Source organism: Myiozetetes cayanensis, unplaced genomic scaffold (assembly GCF_022539395.1).
Source record: "Myiozetetes cayanensis isolate MyiCay16 unplaced genomic scaffold, myiCay2020 scf16, whole genome shotgun sequence".
Taxonomy (NCBI): domain Eukaryota; kingdom Metazoa; phylum Chordata; class Aves; order Passeriformes; family Tyrannidae; genus Myiozetetes; species Myiozetetes cayanensis.
The window spans coordinates 390,856-412,562 of record NW_026087270.1 but is presented as its reverse complement, the minus strand read 5'-3'; the positions used below and the strand labels follow the sequence as shown (position 1 = coordinate 412,562).

Here is a 21,707-nt window from a genome sequence, read left to right as displayed (position 1 = left end):
CTAAGATTTCACAGTACATTTCTCAAAACAAGTAAGAGCTGTGTGCATCATGGCAGCAGATGATGGAGTACACCATCAAATAATAAAATGTTTAATGCATATTTTCTATTTTTGATGAGTAGAACTAAAAATGTATCTGTGAATAGTCAAAGGTGGAGTATTTAAACAGCTGAGAAGTGCTCATTCTACAGGACCTACTCCAGTTTTTAAAGGAAAACATGCCACTGATGCTGGTTAAACAGCCAGAATTTTCATATATTACGTATAGTTGAAATCATAATCAAATTTGCCTCAGCAATCAAAGTTATACTCTATACAATGGAACTGCCTTTGAACAGTGCCAAATTTAAAAACCCTGAAAAAAATGAGCAGGCAATTCTTACAAGTAAAAAACACAGATATCCTTTGAACACAAATGAAGTAGGACGGTAATATTTTTTTCACAATTTAAATGTAGAAAAACAGCTGCTAAGGGTAATTGTTACCAAAATAATTTTTCACAGGTATACAGTGTCTTGCCTTTGTTTACACACATTAGTTTGACTACAAAGTCTCGAGCTTCATACCAATTTACCACTAGTAACGACAGACAATTCTGCACATGCTAAATTCATACAGGTTGATGATATAAAACCCCAAGGTGAAAAAAACAAAAACAATTAGGTGAGTAATTTTAGTTTAGGACCAATACAAATTCCTATTTATTCCAATAGACAAAAATCTCCTGTATACTGTGCAGATCTGCCCCATGTTTCCTATTTTCTACTGGGCCAGCATTCCCTTCAGATGTAACACTTGGGGGTAGCATATATTAAATCACTTTCTTTGGCTTGTTTATATTAACAGTTGCTGTTAATACTCCACTTTCCAAGCTTTTCCAGTTGCCAGCTGGTGTGAAGGCATTAGAAGGTATGCTTTCAATTCACACTCAGAGCCCAGCATTAACTTTTTCTGATGGCCAAGTCGGGTCCCCTTTTGTGCAAGTCTTCTATTACCGGTTTGTAACTAATCTGCCTGCTGGAACTTCATAAAGACCCTTTGTTTGCTGCTGGAAGCAAGGCTGGGGAGCTGGAAGGTGAGGAGGGCTGGGGCAGCTCTGGCTGTCCTGGCTGTGGCTGCCCAGGTCCCCTCAGTGCCCTCACCTTGACAAAATCTGCTAAAGCCTCACGGACATCATCAACACGGGGAGCAGCAGCCACCTTCGAGTTTCAACAGGGGGTTATCTTAACAACTAGACATCTTTAAAAGGTCATTATTGCAGTCTAATTTCAAACTGGCACCAAAATGAAGGGTTGTCTTTGTGTAGGATTAATTTAAAAACCTCAGGATTTGATGTCAGTGGGAAATAACCAGCGTGGGACTCATAATGCTGCCTTCTCCTGCTTCTGGCCAGCACCTAGGGCTAATTTCTTAGGAGATGAAAACTATGACAAGCCCTTCAGTTAAGCTGAAAGCAGGCAGCAGTCCAGTAACACCCACAGGCCTCAGAGGCATCCTGTGACCCCCTTAGAAAAGTCACATTCACTTTGCTCTTGAGAAAGGAAAAATAATGCTGGAGGCATTTTGTTTTAAACCATGTGAAATAAGGAAATGTGAGGATGTGAAAATGAAGTGAAAAAAGTTAGAATTCATTTCCTCCCTTTGCAATGGCTTAGAAGCAAAACTGGTTCATTTTGAAAGTGTGTGTAAAAATCTGATACATTCACCAGTAGGCAGTGACTACAAAACGCTTAAGGTAAAATATGTAAATATGTAAAATAATCTCTTGAAAACCATCTCCTTTTGTGCTTGAAAGCATTTTGTAAAAGCATCTTTATTTCTCAGTTGCATTAAGAGACAGTCAGAAAGAAAACTTGTCAAAACAAAAAACAGCAACAAAATTCAAGGTACTAGAAAAATATTTTGAAACAAATCTGCAGAGTAGTGAAAGGGAAGAAAATTAATGCGTAAGTTCCTTGGATGACTTCTGCCCTTTTAGTATTAATCTGAATAATAATAAAGGAACATGTAAATTACAGTTTCAAAATTTTAAATGGGGTTATTTTAACTATCATAGACTTAAGGCAAACCTAATCTGCCAAGTCTTCACTCTCATTTCATTCTAAAACTGTGCCTCACTTTTTTACTCCTATTACGCCTTTTAACTTAGATGGGCTTTTTATCTCCTAGCTAAGCACATCCAACCTCATTTCCTCATTCCCATTAAAGAGGTCTACACAAACGTACATTCAATCTGTTTATTACTTGCCACAGACTGCTAATCTTGTTCCAAAATATTCTCATTAATGAAAGGTTGCACTTTGAGGACCCATTAAAACGCTCGAATTAAGAATACCTGAATACTTAAAACTTTCATTCTTTGTCCTAAATTCTTGAGCTGTATTATGTATTATCATATTATCAACTACAGAACCAAAACCAAGTAACACAGAATTCATTAACATTAATACAGTTTTCAGAAACTGCTTCACAAGTGAGGTCTCAATTCTGAAAAATGAACTCCAGCATTAAAATAATTTGCCTTGATTTAGTTTTTTTCCTCGTTTGAAAAGAAAGCTGAGAATATACAAGGAAGGCTGAGGTAAGGAACATGTAAGGAAGAAGAGGAAACCAAGGCAGGAGATGGGGATCTTGAGTTAGTGCAACACACAGGTACTGAGTGATCCTTCCAGCATAAGACTACTGGGAGTTGGCTGACAAAATTCTCATGGCATCAGACTCTAACAGGGGGATGTAACTACAGAAACACCTACACTTGAAAGGAAATTGAATAAATTCCCATCATTTTGAGACATGGCAAAATTCATACAGCCCAGTTTCTTAAAAAAAAAACAAACAAACCCACTTCAAAATTAGAAATTTTCCAACATCAGTATTAATAAGTAATAAATTATTTGCAGCATTGTGTCTGAGCCCCACAACCAGACTACCCCCCATTCATTTATGGAGAGACATATTTACTATGTTGTAGAGAACTTCTTCCCACCACCACAGAATCTCAACACAACACTATGGGGAGCTGAAAGGAAATCTGAGAAGCTGATAATGCCAAAGAATGACATATCCAAAACCTTCACCGTTCCCTTTTCCACAGTATTGTGGTTAAATGGATTAACAGGAGGAATGGCAAAATGATGGTCTCTATCTCTATGAAATGGAATCAAAACACTCAGCTTGATTTTCCTCCCCATCTTCCACTCAAAACTGTGATTTTTCAGTAGACTGAAGATGGAAAGATTCATCTTGACATGCTTTTAATATGCAGACAAAGTAGTAATCCTAGAAGGTATGATTCTGCCAAATTTTTAAGTCTGAAGTGCATGCTTGAATTAAAGTGTTTAGATAAATTGGCATTTCTTTTCTACCTAAGACAGCTACAGTTAATGGGTCAAAACATAATTTGCCTGTCCTGTTTGAGCTCAGAGACATTTGTACAAGTGTCACAATCATTCATGTGACACTTGTCTGCTTTATTATTCCATGCCAAAACCAAGCAAATGTTTACAAGATTTGTTTCTCTGAAGCATACAGAGAACATATAAGAAAAGGGAAAGACGTGAATAAGAGTAAGCAGGGAAGCTTAAGAGATACCAAGAGTGCTCCTTCCCAACACCTCCTTTTGGAATCTAAGCCTCTCCTCCCCCTTTTCTTTTTATTGTCAATAAATTATTACAAGAATGTTTATAATCAACTCAGTTCTGGTCAAGTGTGCATTGGCCTGTAAATTCAAACCTCCTGCCCACCCATTCACCTCCTCACAGGCACAGAGAGGAGCTTCATGACTGAGATATCCTGAGTACAGGGACTCCTCCTCCCCGGCTCTGAGGGAATACACAGCTCTTCCATGGCAATCACAACACAAACCAACAGCTTCTTTGTGCAATTCCTTTATTTTTATTTCACAGCTGCTCTTCACTGAGACTTACACACATAACCATTGCTGGGAAAGTATAGGAAAGTTAATAATTGTTAAAGGGTTACACGAAGATAATTGTTCTGTTTCTTCGGAATTGCCAGTGCTGATTTTGCTGTGAGAGGGGATTATGGAAAGACATGGAACACTAGAGACGGGAAAGTACTGTTACCAAAATAATCTAACAAATGCAAATACAGCCCCCAGAATTAACACAAGTGTCGAGTCTAAGAGTACAGACAGATGTTCTCTGCGGATCCAGCTGTGCTGATGAAGGGCTTTGTGCCCCCCAGCTGCTCCTCCCTGCCCCCCCGCTGGAGTCATTATCCTGCAGATCTGCCAGCGCTCCCAGTCACTCCAGCAGGACCAGCCCGGCACAGACCCCCTTCTCACTGCTCCCAGTGATCCAAGGGAGGGCACTTGCAGGGACCATCCCTGACCCTCCCAGCAGTGACTGCCAGCAGGTCCCAGGGGTGGACACCGTGCACTCACTCGCACTGGGACTGTCGTTCTGAAGCCCTACGAGGCAGGCACTGCTAAAATACCATCTCCCTCAGTAACAGAAAGAAAAAGCATTCTAAAAATCACCTAAGTGAATAAAGCAACGCCTAAAACCTGGTTTGGTTTTGTTATTTTGGTTATCTGAAAACAGCACAAACAATAACGATGCAGATCTTCCATAACCTAAAACGTGCACGGCACCAAAAACATCGCCTTTGTTCAAGTAACACTTGTAAGAGCTCACCAAGAGTAGGAACTTAAACCACAAGCCAAAATATTGCTTTGCTTGGTGGTTCTTGATTTTGAGGGAAGAAATTATGCCTGATGCAACTTTCACATTGAAATGATCTGAGACTTTTGTTAACAAAGAGAAAACTAAATATACAAATCAGATGACATTTAGAGCTGCAAACTCCTCATCTAGATACAATACATTCCCTTTCTAATCTGTAAAATGCATTGTAAACCATTATTTTTTTAGTTTTAAATTTGCAAGAGAATTTTTGTATCATCTTCCACTTATTTTGGGGGATGTATTTCAAGCCATACAACACACATTTCCCAACCTTATCACAAGGTGTCTACCGTTACACTGCACGTGTTAAACAGATCTTTAAATACTAATTCCAACCATATTTTCAACTGGATTTCATCCTGCTCTGGTAACTTCTCTCTTGAGGTGACAAACTAGCAGTACCTGAATTCATTACTGCCTGATTAATTATGCTGCTTTCATATACAAAGGAGAAAGAGACTTCAATCAGAAGTGGTAACCTCACACAGTACCTGTGTAGCAGCGAATCACAATATCAATCCCAGATTCCTGCACTTCCACCTGCCTTGTGAATTCTTAGTAATTACTTCTCCCTTACTATCACATAGGTCAGCTCAACTCAACACCTTCAAAAACTAAAGGAAGATGTTCAGAACACTTCAGTTCTAATTGACAGAACTTACACAAGTTATCAGAAATACTGCAAACTGTACCTTATGCCCTGCACCTACCATAACCCAACTCCACTACACAACCAGCCTTCTTCTCCCCCGACTAAACACAGCAGGAGTTTGGGGAATAAAGGTGGGAGAGAGGAGTGGAGCCAAATGTCAGAGATCTCTTTTCTCACAAAGCCGAGGACTTGCCAAATTTTCATCTTTGGAGGTGATTTCCTTAAATTATCCAGAAACTGAGAACCACCTGGCTCTTCCCTTCTCCTAAAGCAGGGCTATCACCAGAACTCACAGATAGCCCAGAACACCCCATACCTAGACAGCAATACTGTTTTTGATTGCTTTCTTTTCATGCTTGTTAACATGCAAAGGCAAATTAACACAAGACAAGAATCAGGCCTATGTGTCTAAAACATACACTGCATAATTAAACTGAGAATGAAAACAAATCAAAGCTATGTGTTTATTGTTCCTTTACATAAAGGAACAAGGAACTTGGCAAATATTTCTTAAGAATAAAGGCCCATCTTCACAAAGGTATGGGTTATGAATAGCAATGAACAAGATAAGAGCACACAAAGCCAGCTCCAGTAAGCCACAGACAGAAGCAGAGCCAGACTGACAATGGAAGAATTCCCACCCTACAGGAGAGCTCTCCACACAACCGTTTAATGCCAACACACATCAGCATTTACACTGAAAGTGACACTTCAGAGGGGTATTTTTAAATGCAAAGTTTGGGATATCTCTTTTTTAATATGGATAATACTCAAAGCATATTTCTCTCTACAGACTTAGGTCTCTCGTGCTTAAAGTCTGTAACATGCCTGTGTGCTCTGCTGCTAAGGGCAATTTAGAGAATTTGCTGTACCTACAGAATTGTATTATGGAGATCCTAGAGGGTATGACTAAAACTTGTTGAAATTAACTTCTAAGAAAATATATAAATGTAGGTGACTGGTTAGGGTTTGGTTAAAGTGAAGAACAGGAGGTGCTCCCACATCTCTCTCTCTCTCAGAGCCAAGTGCCTGTAATAATAAATACACAGGGGTGGCAATGGAATCAGGTGCTTTGCAGAAAAATAATAATAATGTATTTAAAACACTGCCAGACCAACAGGCTGCCCTGTCTGAACAAAAACTGCAGGAACACGGCTTAGACTGTCACACTCAGGCAAAAGAAGCTGGCACTGCCTGAAAACTAAATGCAGTGACAAAATGTCATCCCTCTTGTTCTTCACCTGGGGATGCCCCTGCCTCACACCCATGGGCCCTCTTTTAGCTAGGCAAAATCACGCTGCAGCTAACACACAGCACAAGAATTTACAGTGCTGGCGGGAAAAGTATGGCATCAGCTTGAAACCCTCAACCCTAAAAAAAAAAAAGGAAGTAAAACTTGAAAGTAGATTCTTTAATAAATAGCATTGTTTAAATACTTAAGGCAGCTCCTCCTGTAAACTCTCGTCTTTATTCAGTTTCTGTAAACAAAATTCTGATTTTTGTCACAGAGATGTAAATTCACAGACTAACAAGCAATTGGAAAGCATTTTATGAATTAATTAAAACAAGTTGTGAAATTATATTATTCATTAAATTGCTAACACATTCTTCTGAAGAGAATGAAATATAAATAAAAATTCAATGGGTTTATTTATGACTATATGCTTGCCTTCTTTTCAATATTTTCCCTCAAAATTTAACCATGGAAGAATATATATCTGAACAGCAGAGATGAAAATATGTACTTAATATTTTATCAGTTACTATTAACTTTGCTATTAGTATAAGTGTTCAAAGATTTACAAATACGTATTCCAAAGATATATATAAACCAGCCATAAATTAATCTTAAAAAGAAACCTCCTTTGAAGTCCTCAGATTTGGCTGGCTCAACCAATCTGCTATGGCCACTCAACCAGTTAAATAAATTTCTATAATGATTTCCCCATTTTAGGCTGCCTATCTGCAAGTTCTTCCTGTCAACACAAATTACCCTGCGTGCTGCAATTCCCCCGTCAACTGAGACAAAGTATGACTGTTGGAGTGCTCTGCTAACACGACGTGCCCCTCACGGGTCTGGGTTCCGACCCTCAGGATGATGCGGCACAGCCAGACACGAGTGTGTGTCCTGCATCACATCTGGGAGGGCAATTCACACCAGAGCCTCCAGAGCAGGCAGGTAAAGCATTTCCTTTGATATGCAATCTCTGGGAGGGTGTCAGTTCTGAACAACTTCCCCGTGTTAGGGTGGCTCTGCAGTTGGAGTGTAAGAGGCTTAGGGAGGATTAATGTGACACAGCTTGATGTGTGTGTTTTACGTGATGCTCATTCTAACCAGACACAGGGCAGGTAGCTTTGTCTCGGAAGGGAGGAAGGGCAGCAAAAGCTATTCAGGAGCTGCTGTTGGTTTGCTTTCGTTTGTTTGTTTGTCATAAAAAAAAAAAAAAAGTTGTATCAGAAATTCAGTACAAATTAGAAGTTTTCAGAAAACAGCTGCTCACATATCCCAGTTGAATGCTGAAGAGAAAAATATACTCCTGAAACTCTTAAAAACTCTCACTGTTGTTAAGGTTTATGTGATCACACATTCAATTAAAAAAGCAATGAATCTCAATATATACACTAATTAAATAACTCAGAAGTAAGTTATAGATGATACTGCCTTGTTAAAGGTTTTGAAATCAGAAGACCTACGTTAAATTCACAATTTAAATAAAAGCAAAAATCTAATTTTGTAGAATCTGTAGCTGGAAAAACATTTTCACAAGAAGAAACACAGCTTTGCTGTCTCCCACCCACACACTTAGTACAACTTAATAAATTTACCCCAGTGCTGTTTAATATTTAGAGAGTAAGGGCAGAAATAGAAAAAATTATGTTAAAAAGTAACTGGTCTTCATCACCACCAGGATAAATTATTTAAAAGGCAATACATAACCTTTACAAAGTTTTGTCAAGCCCACAAAACCTTGTATCTGAGTAGGTCTAGTATAAAAGAACGCATCTGACTGCAGACCAACCAGGATTTACGGCTCAACACAGGCTGCACAAGCTGAATTATGGATTACATTACAGTTTTTTATATATGGCACTGCAGAAAAGAAACCCCAATAGGTCAAACAGACTTATTAATCACTACAGCTAAAATAAATACTACATGTGAATACCATCAACTCATGGGCCACAAACTAGACCCAGGTAGAAACTTCTGAAGCCACTTGGAACATTGGAATCTTCAGTACATATCAACAATGTCAACTACAAAGCACTGAAATGTTCATTAAGCAATCTTACTCTTCCATTAATTGGGGCAAACTGATCAGATGTCAAACTGAAATACACAATCTACACACATCTACAGATTTCATTATGCAGAGACCAGTCAGGATGAACAGACTCCAGCCTGTTACTTCCAGACTTTACTCTGGATGTCCTTCATTAAGAGTTTTCTAAAATAATGTCTCATTGCTCAAGTGATTTGGACACTGAAAATTATGACCTGGGATGGAATCAAATCACCTGTTGTAATCCTCCTTGTCCTTAAGAGAAGTCACAGAACATAACTCATTGCAGGTAAGCTCACCAAAATAAAGAACATTTCACAATACTAAGAAATAACTAATTGAAGATTCAGACTCATAGTACTTCTTGAAGTAAATAAAATAATTCTCAATCAAGACATAAGACACTGATGCCAAATATTTCCAAAGATGCAATTTTTATTTACAGTTTCTTTAGAGAGACAAAACCTACCTTTGTTTTAATTTTCTTCTCCAAGCCCTACCATACTGGTTCTAAGTTATTTAAGGAATACAATGAAATTAAAAGGATACTTGATATCTTAACGTATGTTTTTTCCTGACATTACTGGCAAATTATTATTACTTTGACTACCTGCATAGCTGACAACAATACCACGGAAAGTTCTTCATTGTTCTGTTACTTAGTAAGATAAAAGCTAAGTAAGTCAAGAGCAGCATCAAATTTATCCCATTTCATTGTAGCTACACAGCTGAGGATAACAATTTTTGATAAAAGAATTTTCTGGTGACATAAATTTTACCAAAAGGCAACACACTTATGGCTGTCAGTGCTGTCTGTGGGCAGGAGTTGAGTTTCCTCTTTCCTCCTTTAATTGAGCTCCAGTGTACTGAAATTGGATGCTCTTCACAAAAATTACTTTAGAGATGAGAAAACTAATTTTGGCTTTGGAGACAAGCAGCAGGCATGTTTTCCCAGTCCATTGGATTCAGCTCATCTTTTGCTTTGTAAAGACATCTCTTAAAGTTGGGGTTATTTTTAATTGTAATAGTAAGGAAAAACAAAAGGAAAAAGAAAACAAATAAAAAAGAAAAGCAAGGGATTAACAAAACCTTGCTAAAGAGAGAAATGTAGGTGGCTTCTTTAATGGAGAGGGAAAAACGTATCACAGGCCAGTGATATGGCCTGGGAAAAAAATGCCCTCTGCCAACACCTCCCCTATAGATAAAGCAGGCTGCAGTGCTGCTGTCTTTTTGATCAAGAGAAGAAATCCCACACCAGTGACTGTTTCCCCTGACAGACTGCTTGTCCTTTTTAATGTTACATGAGAGCACCAGCCTGAATTTCCCTCCCCTCAGAGCTAGTACCACTACCACTGATTAGAGATGCTGGTCTGCCTAAGGGTACTCCCTTCATTGGCCAAGGCTGTTTAACCTGTTGTGCTCCTTGCATTCCCTACCTTCTCCTTTGGAGACAGAAACTTTGCCTTTTCTGTGGAACTTTTTGCTCATTCTCCTAACAGAGCTTCCTCTAAATTGTTCAGTAATTGGTCCTTCATACAGAGGTTCAGCTCTTTGGTTCTGCAAGAGACTGTCATGTTCAAAAAGACTGAGGAATTATCTCTTTTCGTGATAATTACAGCATGGGCCAACACTGTTTTCATGGTGCTGAAGCATGGAAATCACTGTCTATGATACCTTCTACTTTCTCAAACACAGCTGCAGAAAATCTCAGTTCTCTTCATTCCCCTCCCAATACAACACTGCTGTTCTTTGTCCTTTTGTTTGCTGAGATAATTATTATACCAAGATTCCTACAGACAGAATAACAGCAGCCAGTGAAAACAGGCCCACTGCACCACCTCCTTCAGAGAGCTGATCAAGGGGCCCGCTCAAAGCTCCTCAGAAGAGGGGCAGGATGAGTTAGGGTAGGACTTCCCAAAGTGGTTCAGTGTCCTGAACTCTGACTCTTCAGGACTGGGACTCTGAACTGACCTGGAGTTTCCATACCCAAGTTTCACAATAGCTTAACTCAGTTTTAGTTAACACCATGGACTGTGTGTGTGTTTTCAGTCATGCTTGGAAAAGTGATGTGTAATGAACCTACCAGTCGGTGAAACTGCCCCCTGAAACCAACTCCAGATTCCTGAAAATTGGTACCAGTTAAAAAGCTATAAAGACCATAATTTTACTCAAATCAGTAACTTCACACAGGCCAAAAAAGCGAGGTTTTGCTCCAAAGACAGGAGGAAAAGGAGGGAAAAGAAACAACTTGACTGACAAGTCATGGAGACATACATGATAATTTTACCACCACAGTGCCTCTAGACCGTAAAAAATTTCCTTAAATTGTTGCTATTTTTTAACTTCTCTGTTTCTCTTTTTGCCTGCCTTTTCAGTTGCCTATGTTAAAAAAACCCCAAGCCCCACCAGTGTAAAAAGGATGCCAAGGTCGGGGAGCTGCAGTGCTGCATGATGCCCTTCCCTCCCCGCTGCACCTCCCCTGCAGGAACTGGCTGCCAGCCTGTAACTTGAAGGCAAGCAGTAACCAAGTAACTAATAAATAAGGAGTACACCACTAAAGTAAACAGTACCCTAGCTATAATTAGCTTGAACAGACAAGCTGCTGGTGGTAGATGTCTCTCCGAGTTCCCTCAGGCCCTCTCCAGCCCCCACAGAATCCCTTTAACCAGCATGCTCCTGTTTGACTCCAGGCAAAACAAAAACAAAAAACCCCTTTTTTCCTAGTCCCTCACTAGAACAGAGTGTGTAACAAAAGGAACACCAAGACCAAGATCCCACTGTCAGCTGATTTAACTGGATTATTTCTTTGAAAGCAAAATACTGCCCGTAATATTCACAGCACGTTGGGAAACTTCATAAACCTGCATTTAACGCACACCGATAGCCCCACAGAGCTCCGTGGTCAAACAGCACAGGACTCTCCTAAAGCAAGCAATATGCTAATTTCTGGAAAGAAAACTCTGGGTTTACCATAGGGGAAAAAAAAAAAAAAAAAAAAAGAGAAAATAAAGTGTTTTCCTACATCAGAACCAGAGCAGGAAACCGAGTTCATGCAGTAGGAAAGACAAGGAGATTGACAGGAACACCGACGTACACAGCGCTCCAACAAAAGCTTATTGCATGTAATTAATGTTCTACACGAGGCACATCACTGACTTCAAACAAACCAGCCACTCTGCTTAAAGTTAAGCATGTGCACAAGTCCTTGCAGGTTTGGAGCTCAAACTCTTTAACTCCTCATGAATGTGGCCAAACAGGACTCGCTGTGCCATGGCTCTTCCAAGGGAAGGATGTGCAACGCTCGCTGCTCACGCCTCTTGGGAAGGGTTTTTAACAAAGCTGAGAGGCTCATTTCAGCCCAAAGTTGAAATATCTGAGCCTCACCTTCAGTCTTATCATTGGCAAATCTTAGCCAAATTGCAAAGGAGGAATGTGGACAGTAGGAGATTGGTCAACCCATGAGAACAAAGCGTGAGCTGTCACTGCCAAATGAAACAGCGTTTGCTCAAAATACTCTTACAATTTAGAATAGATCACAGACATTAAAAATACATCATGTTCCATGAACAGCAAAGTTGCTCACGATAAATTTGCCCTCACCACAAACTCGTGATATTGTGTCATTTCATGATGACATTACTCGTGAAAGCTGTAGTAGGGACCTGACTTTACATTTTGTGCACGTGTACATACAATGTGCACACATGAAACACTCACAAACTGATGAAGAAAACATTCTGACTTACATTAAAATCCTGGAAGACTGGAAGCATATGGTAAAAGGAGACCATGGAAGGCCTGTTCTCATTTTTCTTTCTTACACACCGAGGTTGTTTTCGACTGGGACTACTTAAAATGAAGGGATAATTTTTTAGTATACATAATAACACAGCGAGTTCTGAATGACATGTTTCTCTGTCAGGAGTTTTTTTGCTGTTTTGGTTTTTTTTCCCATTCAAGAACCTCTACTTTTTTATCAACAGGATTTTGTAAGAGCACATCTAACTGTAGTATAAGGCATAGTGCTGGGAAGGGACACAGATTGGACAGTGGTTTGGTTCTACAATTGGCATCAGGTAAAATAATAATAATAGTAATAATTTTTGTTCAGCACTCCTAGGTAGGGTGTTTACATTAAAAGGTTGAAGTTCAAGACTGTTTGCCTAAAGGCTCAGGTTAAACTAAAAATGTTACCCTAATTGTCACTCTCTGCATGATCAATACATCACTTGACTTCCTATAAAAGAATTGGGCTGAAAATATCCAAAAATGGGCATCTTAAAACATTTCAAGTTCTCTAGACTTTTCCCAAACCTCAGCTTCAGTAAAGAATTTCTTATGCAAAAAGGGGAAAAAGAAAAATTCCACAAGATGTACCTGGCATTGACTAGGATGGAAGGGAGAAGGAAGTTAATCTATCTGATGATTTATCTGCCTCCTCCAGAGAAGGATCACTTAAACAGGAAACACTGCCACTTTAACATACAGGTATAATTTTTCCATGTATGTGTTGAAAAATTACACCCTGAAAATTTTCTGGTCAGGTTTTAAAAATTATTTTCACTGACATCTAAAAAATGTCACAGCACCTTGGGCCTTACCTTCTAAAGTCAATGGGCAAACCCTCCAGACTTTCTCTTAGTCTTATCAGTTTTATTTAGCCAGAAGAAAGGAAAATTCTGTAATTATAAGTGTCAGAAAAACAGAGGCTGCAATTTTATCCTTGAGTGTCTGAAAATCAGGAAGCCAACCAGAGAAGACAACTGAAAATACAGAAAAGCTCAACCCAAAACTAACCCCCCCAAAAAAGGAAGCTCCCATACCCTCTGTCCACACACATCCTCAATGCAGCTGCCTATTGCAAGAGTAACATTTCCTTCCCAGGAACAGCAGCAAACCCCCATTGGGACTGACAAATAATGGGTGAACTGTGAACTACTCCAAAGTCATCATGCCATGTTCTCATTTTCCATGCTAATAAGCTGCACATATTATATTTATAAAGTATCCATAAATGAGTTGTGTTTAATATTACCACATTGCTAAAATTATTTTCTTTTCAAAAGTGCAGTAATTTTTTTTCTTTTGTAACCAAGAAGGATTTCCATTAAAAAAAAAAAAAAAAAAAGCAGCAAAACACTATTTAAGTGAGAATGCAGTAAGAAACCTTTGAAAAGCAGAGAAAGAAATGCTCTCATGGTCTCCTCCTGTGTGCTAGATCAACATCAGGCAGCCAGGTGGGATCAACTACCACTTCCATCTCCAGATGAAGTAAAAATCAAATTTGTCTTGGCCAATAAGGAAAAATGATGAATATCATCGAACCCCTGTCAGAATATTTTGTGTTACATAGATCAAAGGAACATACCCACAGCATGCAAACCTGTTCTACTGGTAAAAAAGAATGTTTTTCCTGGCACAGAGCCACTTGCTGTTTTCTTGCATTGCTGCTTGGCTTTTTCCTCCTGTCAGCTGAGATCCATGCAGAAATGTTCTCCTGCCTCACTGTCTGTACTCCTGCCTGTCTGCAACAGGCAGGGAAGTGTATTTCCACACATTCACTCCAAGTTACAATTATTAATCATCAATGTAAACACAGCATTAGCCATCATCTTTAATGCCTTCCTGCTTTTTACTGCCAAGTCTGTAAGATGCATCAGAGTTACCTTTACAAGTCTTGTTTCACAAAATAAAATCAGAATTTAAAAAAAAAAAACCAGCCTATGTTCATCATGGGCTAAAACACAGTTTGAAATTAAATGTCTAAAAATGAAATTTCCTCACTGGGGCAATTGATTTTTAAAATGAAATCTCATTTATTTAAGAAAAATGTGTGCAATTGCTAATTAGGATAAAATCTGTATAGTCTTTCAAAAGACTGATTCTCAAATAGGTATAAACATGCTTCTTGTAAACTATTTTAATATTTACACAGTTTTGAAAACAGAAAGTAAAACAAGCCACAGAAGTTCAAGCTAAACTTGAGATTTTCAAAGATTCATGAAGCAGTATGCATGTAATTCCATGAAAAACAAAAAGTAAGGACAGACTTCTTTTTCCTGTCTCCTTGAAAATCCAAACCCATACATTTCACTGACAGTTTTGGGATACCTCAAATGAAATCCTAACTGTCAGCAGCAGTGACATCCTACACCAACACAGAGAGAACCACTGCATTTCATCATGGCAGCGATACATGGAGCAAAGAGTGCTTGAAAAGGCAATGATACAATAAATCATAAAAATTCCTCCTGTTCTGCTCTTACTCTACAGGCTTTAAAAGCACAAAAAGCAAACTTTAACTTCTTGAACCATAAATGCTTGCAAAAGGTGTTCTGGTCCATTGTATCTGCTTTCATACAACTCAAGCTTAAGCAGCGTAAAGGATCTTTAGAATCCAGTGCTTTCTCAACATCTCTTGACCATTTTAAACAAGAAGTAATTTATCAAGATCCAACTATATAGCATGAAGACCAAGCTGAGACTTGAGCTGTTGGACAAGTTGTTCCAAGCATCTTTGAAAGTGGATGCCATAAAATTAACTTTAGTAGCAGAAAGGCGAGGGAACAGCCTAAATATTAGCTCAGAGAACGGCAATCCCTCTGAGTGGTGATTTCCCCCAAATAAAAGACTATTCACTGGTTCTGGTTCTTTGGGATCTTTGGTTCTTTGGGCAGTTATCCCTCATATATTGGCTGATGAATGACCTTCTAAATGTGTGTGATACTCGCTGAGTAGATACTTTGGAGAGAAGCCAACGCACAACCCTCAGTAACAAACACTTGTGCAGGACACACTGTCCAGCTCTTCTTGTTTAAAAGGGCAAGAAAGGAAGGAAAGCAAGCCAGGATTTCCAAGGCACAGCTCGTGTCTGACCCATTGCAAAGAGCAAATTACCCAGTATCCTGATTCTTCTTAATGTTGTTAAAATATTGACAACCAACTTGAGGAAATAATTGCTGAAACCTCTGTGGATAACCCGAGATGAAGTGAGAATGTCAGCACTAATGGTGCAAACAAATTAGTCACGTCCATAATGGATGACTAAAAAGAGACTGCACTCAAAAGAACTTTTTCCCAATAGTCATGAATCCATCCTTACATTTTCACTTAGAGATCAGGAGTTACTGATGGCATAAATACCTGACAGACAAGAGTATTAAGTAACTTCTCTTATGCCTGCATTGGGAAGCCCCTGGTACAACACAGATTTACAGGTCTTAAACCAGAATCTCAATCATGTTTTACACAAAACCTAAACATGAAAACAGCTTTAAAATACTCAAATTAAACCATCTGAAAGATTAATTAAAAAATGTGGTGCCTCCTACCCGAAATGCATTTCACAATCACTTCAGTAATTAGTTTTTCTCCACACAAAACATCAGTGTTTTAACTGTAGTTTTGGGACTTTCCAGGTCTGCAAGAGCATTATCCTTCTTGACTAATATAATGGCTGGAATATACTGAATGAGCAAACACAGAGAGGATCAGATCTCCCTTGAGCACTGGCCCAACATATGGTCCTGCACATTTTGAAAGATGGTGTTTGGGATAGTTTGCTGAATATTCTTAAGATGACTGCTCTTCTGCTGTGAGAAAGAGGGTTTTTTCTTATCCCTAAAATGACTGTCTTCAATAAGTGGTGATTCACTGAACTAGCCCTGAAGCTGCCTTTGGAAGCTCAGTATTCAAAAACCATCTGTGCCAGCAAGTACCAGGAGAGGGCTTTCACTTGATATTTAAACAAATTATACCCTCAGATATTTCAAACATATACTCTGTATTTATGTATTTTGGGGTAGTAGCCATAGGTCTCGATGAAAAAGCAAATAATAATAATAATTATTATTATTATTATTAAATACAGTAAAATATTTGCATTTAGCTCCTACACTTTAATTCCATAATAAAAAATTAGGGACTTAGAAATATGCATATTCTGCATTCATGCCACCTTAGCAATACCCAGATACTTACCTTGTGAAAGCTACCTGACCTAGTCCTGGGATGATTAATCCTTTTCTTAAAGCTTTAACTCTCACAATTATGTGAAAATACCTCTTTCATAAACAAAACCAAATTCGAATCCCAACTCTTAAAAACCTTAAAATTCAAGAAAAAAAAAAATTGAAAATGTGACCTGAAAAGATTTGAAATCAAACGAAAAGCAATTCAGGTAAACAAAAACAACTCCAAACTTCCTACATTTAATCTGACATTAGAGGTGCCTAAGGATGCTCACTAAAGAGCTGAAGTGGTTGCTGTCTTGTATGTTGTAACCTGCACATGTGACCCACTGCCCTCCCTCTGCCTCTGCTGCAGCGGTGCCACGTGTGCCCATGCACATGGCTCAGGACTGTTGGTCACCCAGCTGGATAATCACACATTCAATTCCAAGAAGTTGTAACTTTTTGCAAAAAATTCTGTCTACTGTTATTAAATAAATGAAAAGTCCCCCCCAAAAATTGTGCAAATGCAATAGTTTCAACTCTGCGAGGCAGAGAAGCCGAATCCTTCCAAAGGTATCTCGTTCCTCTTTACCCCTTCTCTTTCCCTCTTGATCTAAACCACATTATAATAATAAGCAGGCTGAATTGCTGATGAGCTGCTGCTGCTACAGAGGCAGCTGTGTTTGCAGCAGATCATCTAAAATACGAAAAGACAAGAAAGGCACTGGAAAGGAAGCGAATGAAGCGCAGGTGATCTCATGGTTGCTGTCTCTGCCTTGCTGTAAGTTCCTTTCCAGGGCTCACTGGGCTCTAGGCCAAACTACTTCACCAAGCTAGGCAGGAACTATTCACTTTTTATTGCTAGGTTAGTCTTCTTCCTATTTATCCCATGGAAAGGGGTGAGCTCAGGGTACAACAAGAGCCAGAGCCAATCAAAGGGAAGGAGCAGGAATGCACTGCCTGGGATTGGAATGGGATCACAGTCAGACTGGCTCAGGCCACTGACAGTCTGCAACTCCTCACACATGTGGTGGCAGGGTCATTGCACAACATCCAGCCCTGCTCAGCCACTTTTCCAGGAAATATTTTGTCCCGTTTTTTGGAAAGGCATTTTCATACGGTGGCATGTAGAAGAAAAGACATTTTTAAAAAAGCATGTGAAAAAATAACCTCACTCCAAAACTGCCCATTTTCCATGTCCCCAAGTAAAAGTAATCAAACAAAAGTTAGCTGTAGTAGCACAGGAGAAACAAATGATGGGCCTGGTCTTATGATAACCCTCCCATCCAAAAAAAAAGTCTATTTAGCTATGGCTTGAAAATCAGCAAGGAAGTCCAAATGAGCACTGGTAACATGACACAGAGAACAAGTTTAAAGAAAACACTCTCAAACAAAGTGCTGGTGGAAAATATTGGCAATTATGAGTACAAGCCTTTTCACATTTATAAAAGCTGTAGAAGAGATTTCTCTCTATATAACAATCAGTACTTGAACACAGAAACACTAAGCTTTTCCATCAGCTTTTTCTCTTAAACAGGATATCCATCAGTAGTCCCTAAATTGACCTCCTGCTCAGATCAAAAGGGTATCATTAAAAAGATCCCATTTCCAAAGAGAAATTCTGAGCCGGTATTTCTGTTAAAACAAGAAGCTGGACTGAAACCCAACACTTCTCATTAAAAAATGGCCTATGCAACTGAGTAAAACACCAAACAAGAGTTGGTTCAGAAAGGGAAAAAAATGCACCATGCCAGGGTGGGATGATTTGTAAATGATTTCTTTTTGGATCAGCAAATGTGCAGTGTCTCAGCTGCAACAAAAGCAGACATGTAAGTAAAAAGAGATTAATGAGGAGATCAGCAACTTCAATTCAAAAACTGGCTATTTTGACTCAAAAAAAAAAATAAAGGCAAGCCAAGGAAGCTCTGGCCAAGTCAGACCTTGCAAGCAGAGATTATCAGTAGCAAGGGCTTTAAGCAGCTTAGAAACTGCTTAGAGAAATCAGTGTCATAGACCAGAGTGGAGGTCAGAGATCTGAAGGTGGATGTCAGTACCACAGAACAGCTTCAGAACAATGTTTATAATCTCCAGAAATCCAAAGAAGAGATAATCTTAGACGAACAATACAGAGTTTCACTACCTTTTACAGTAAAAGCATCTTGGAGGAGTTGAGTTTATTTCTGCAGAGCAGCCCTAAAATAAGCTCAGAAGAACAACAGAAAGGGAGCTTCCAGCAGCCAGCTCGTGTGACACAGCTTCTAACAGCACCTGAGGCCCTGTTCCCCAGGAAAGACATTGAATAATGCAGATACAGCATCCAAGACCTCGAACTCAGCTTGCAGCCAGGCATCTCTGTGAGCTGGCCAGGATGGTGAGAAGCTGGGAGAAGAGGGATGGGAGCAATTCCGTCTGAACTGGCACACAATTCACGGCTCCAAGAGATCCATGTATAGGCAAAAACTTCAAGGATAATTTGCCAGTTGAACAATACAGTTGTTTAGCAAAATTTGGGCTGGGTGAGCAGCAAAAGGAAGCAGAAATCTCCAGAAGCCTTTGAAATTTGCCAGAGACCTTTATCTTTCCTTGAAGCATTGTACCAGGAAATAAGGAGCTTCCAGGGAGAGAGGGAAGTTGTTCATCAATAACCCACTCAGGCAGAGAGCTCTGAATAAAATGTTGCACTGAAGGTGCCCACAATTTTGTCCATCAAACTGTAAAAGCTTATAAAAGGATCCTTTTTTTGAAAAGAGCCAATAGACAATAACAGTCAAATTCTGATACTTGGGAGAAAATGTTCCCTTGGTCAAGTGAACACAAGCAAGGAAGGTACATTTGGTAAAATCTGAAAGGATCCATGTATTATTAGTATTTTTAAATGAGTGAAAGCCAAAGCTATCACTGTCCAGTTGAGCTTCTAACAAAGCTCCTTCTGGCCTGTTGGTGTGAGATTTCTTAGAGGGGCATATGGAGAACAAAATTCTTTACCGAACATGTGACAAGGAGGGAGACTGAAAGGAAGGGAATAGCAGGACAACACAAATCACAGGAAGCTCCCTTAGTCTGAAACTAATTTTACCAGAAACAGGAGCACCTCCTACATACCTGGAGTCCTAAGTCAAGTTTAGAATGTAAACAAGATCCACTTCTGTTCCTAGCTCAGCTAATTCCCAATCACTAATCTTAGCACACGAAAAGAGAGGAGTCAGATAAAAGCTATCCACAATGGGAAACAAAAAGGCCTTTGGAAATGCCTGGCATTTGGACAGTCAAATGTCTGAGCCAAAACTGTTAGTTTAGTTATTCAAAACCAAATGTTTGCCTTTTCCTCAGAACAGGCATATAATAGGGACAATTCCTCTGACTCCACTGTGTAGGCAGAGCAGGAACAAAAGCACCCAACTATATCTGTGCTGAGCAACTCAGGGCTCCCCACGTACTGCAGCCCTGGCACCACAGTTCTCCGCCCTGGTTAGCACACCAAGGCTTTGGATGACCTGCATTCCACTGTGCAGCACAGCTACTGCTCCATCTAAGGGAACATGGTGCTGACAAATCCCATTCTACTTCTGGAGCACAGTATTCTCATTACAATTTCATACAACTGAGCATGATCATAAGCTTTTCTTTGCAGGGGTGGGGGACAACCTGACATTCTGTAAGAAGTTTTGACACATTGGTCACAAACCCACACTTACTGGTATTACTACAAGCTCTTGGTTCCAGCTGTAAGACTGCAGTTATATTTTCCTGGATACTTTTTCATGCCCCACTCTTTTTTGTTTTCCTTCGGATTATGCAGAGCAGGAAACAGGTACAAAGGCAGTGGTAGTTTAAGACACACACTTCACATTCAACTATTTTAAAAATATTCTTTAATTATCTGCTGAAAGTTAATACTTGAAAATACAACTAAGAGAAGATGGTGTTTTAACTGTGGCAAGATAAACTGGACTCACGGTCCTTCTAATTGGGAAATGTGCCTTTTCAGGTTACCTTGTTCACTGAAAACATCAGGATGTAGCAGCTCCAGCTGCTCCTACGAGGTTTAGAAGTCATAACCTCTCTCCCTCTGTACATCACATACCTCCCCTCCCATGGAGAGCAGTCCAGGTGTATCCAGCTTCCGTTTCTTGCGGGGACCGATGGCTGCCAGTGCCGTGAGATTGGCATCCCTCTGCCTCATCTGGGCCAGTTCTTGTTGCTGCATCTGGTACAGAGAGAAACAACCCACTTTAGTGTTTATTCTGTTGTCATTTCAAAACGTTATTTTCAGGCCTGTAAGCATGAGGTAGAAAGTCACATGTGAGCAATCCCTGACAGCACCTTGCTGTTCCCAGCCCTGCCATTGAGGAATAACGAAGGTACAGAAGTTCTAATGACTTTTCAGAGGATTTCTGCTTCCAAATAACTTGGCTGTTTTTGGAAACTCCATCCTTCTCACAGTAGTACTTGCCTTAGCAAGTATCTCCAGTTTAAGACTGACATGAAGAATGTAAATGCCCATTCAAATTTTTTTTCATCTCGTATTTATTTTGAATGTTTCAAATACTCAATATTTTCTTAAAAAAATCTAAATTAATAAAGCACCTCTATATAAACACTAGCTGAAGATAATACTGACACAAAACCTCTACAATTCAAATTTACAACTGCTTTCTGGGATTAAGCTTTAGGTTAGAACACATTTGACTAGTTTGAAGCCAAGAATTAAACAACCTGACAGCTGCATCATGTAACAAAGTAGCATGCTACAGAAAATAAGAGAAAATACTCTGGTCAGCACAAGATTGAATCTTCACTATAAACTGTATAATCCTTTTGGAGAGTTAATCATGTCAGAGTCCCATGAACATTATTACTTTAATAAATATTCTGATCATCAATGCTACACAAGAATAATTGATTAGGTAACACAGTATATTGTTTAATTACATAAAAGCATTCATAGCTCTCAGCAACAATTCTTACTAATTTCAAAACTTTGGGTTTGCAAAACCCCTCAGTAAATTGCAAGGAGGTGTTTGCTTTCTAATCCCACTGATGTCATACTTGTTCCTGCTTCAGCAGCAACACACAGACCAACACCTCAAGAAATTCAGTGGTGTTAATA

General features: G+C 39.3%; 1 protein-coding gene across 1 annotated transcript in view; it reads right to left on the bottom strand.

The window, feature by feature from the left end:
- Window positions 1-21,707, bottom strand: part of LOC126637702 (transcription initiation factor TFIID subunit 4-like) — a 141,671-nt gene that overhangs the window by 23,918 nt on the left and 96,046 nt on the right. The window contains 1 exon segment of the mRNA XM_050311096.1: window positions 20,682-20,804. Coding sequence (XP_050167053.1) covers window positions 20,682-20,804 — 123 coding nt within the window.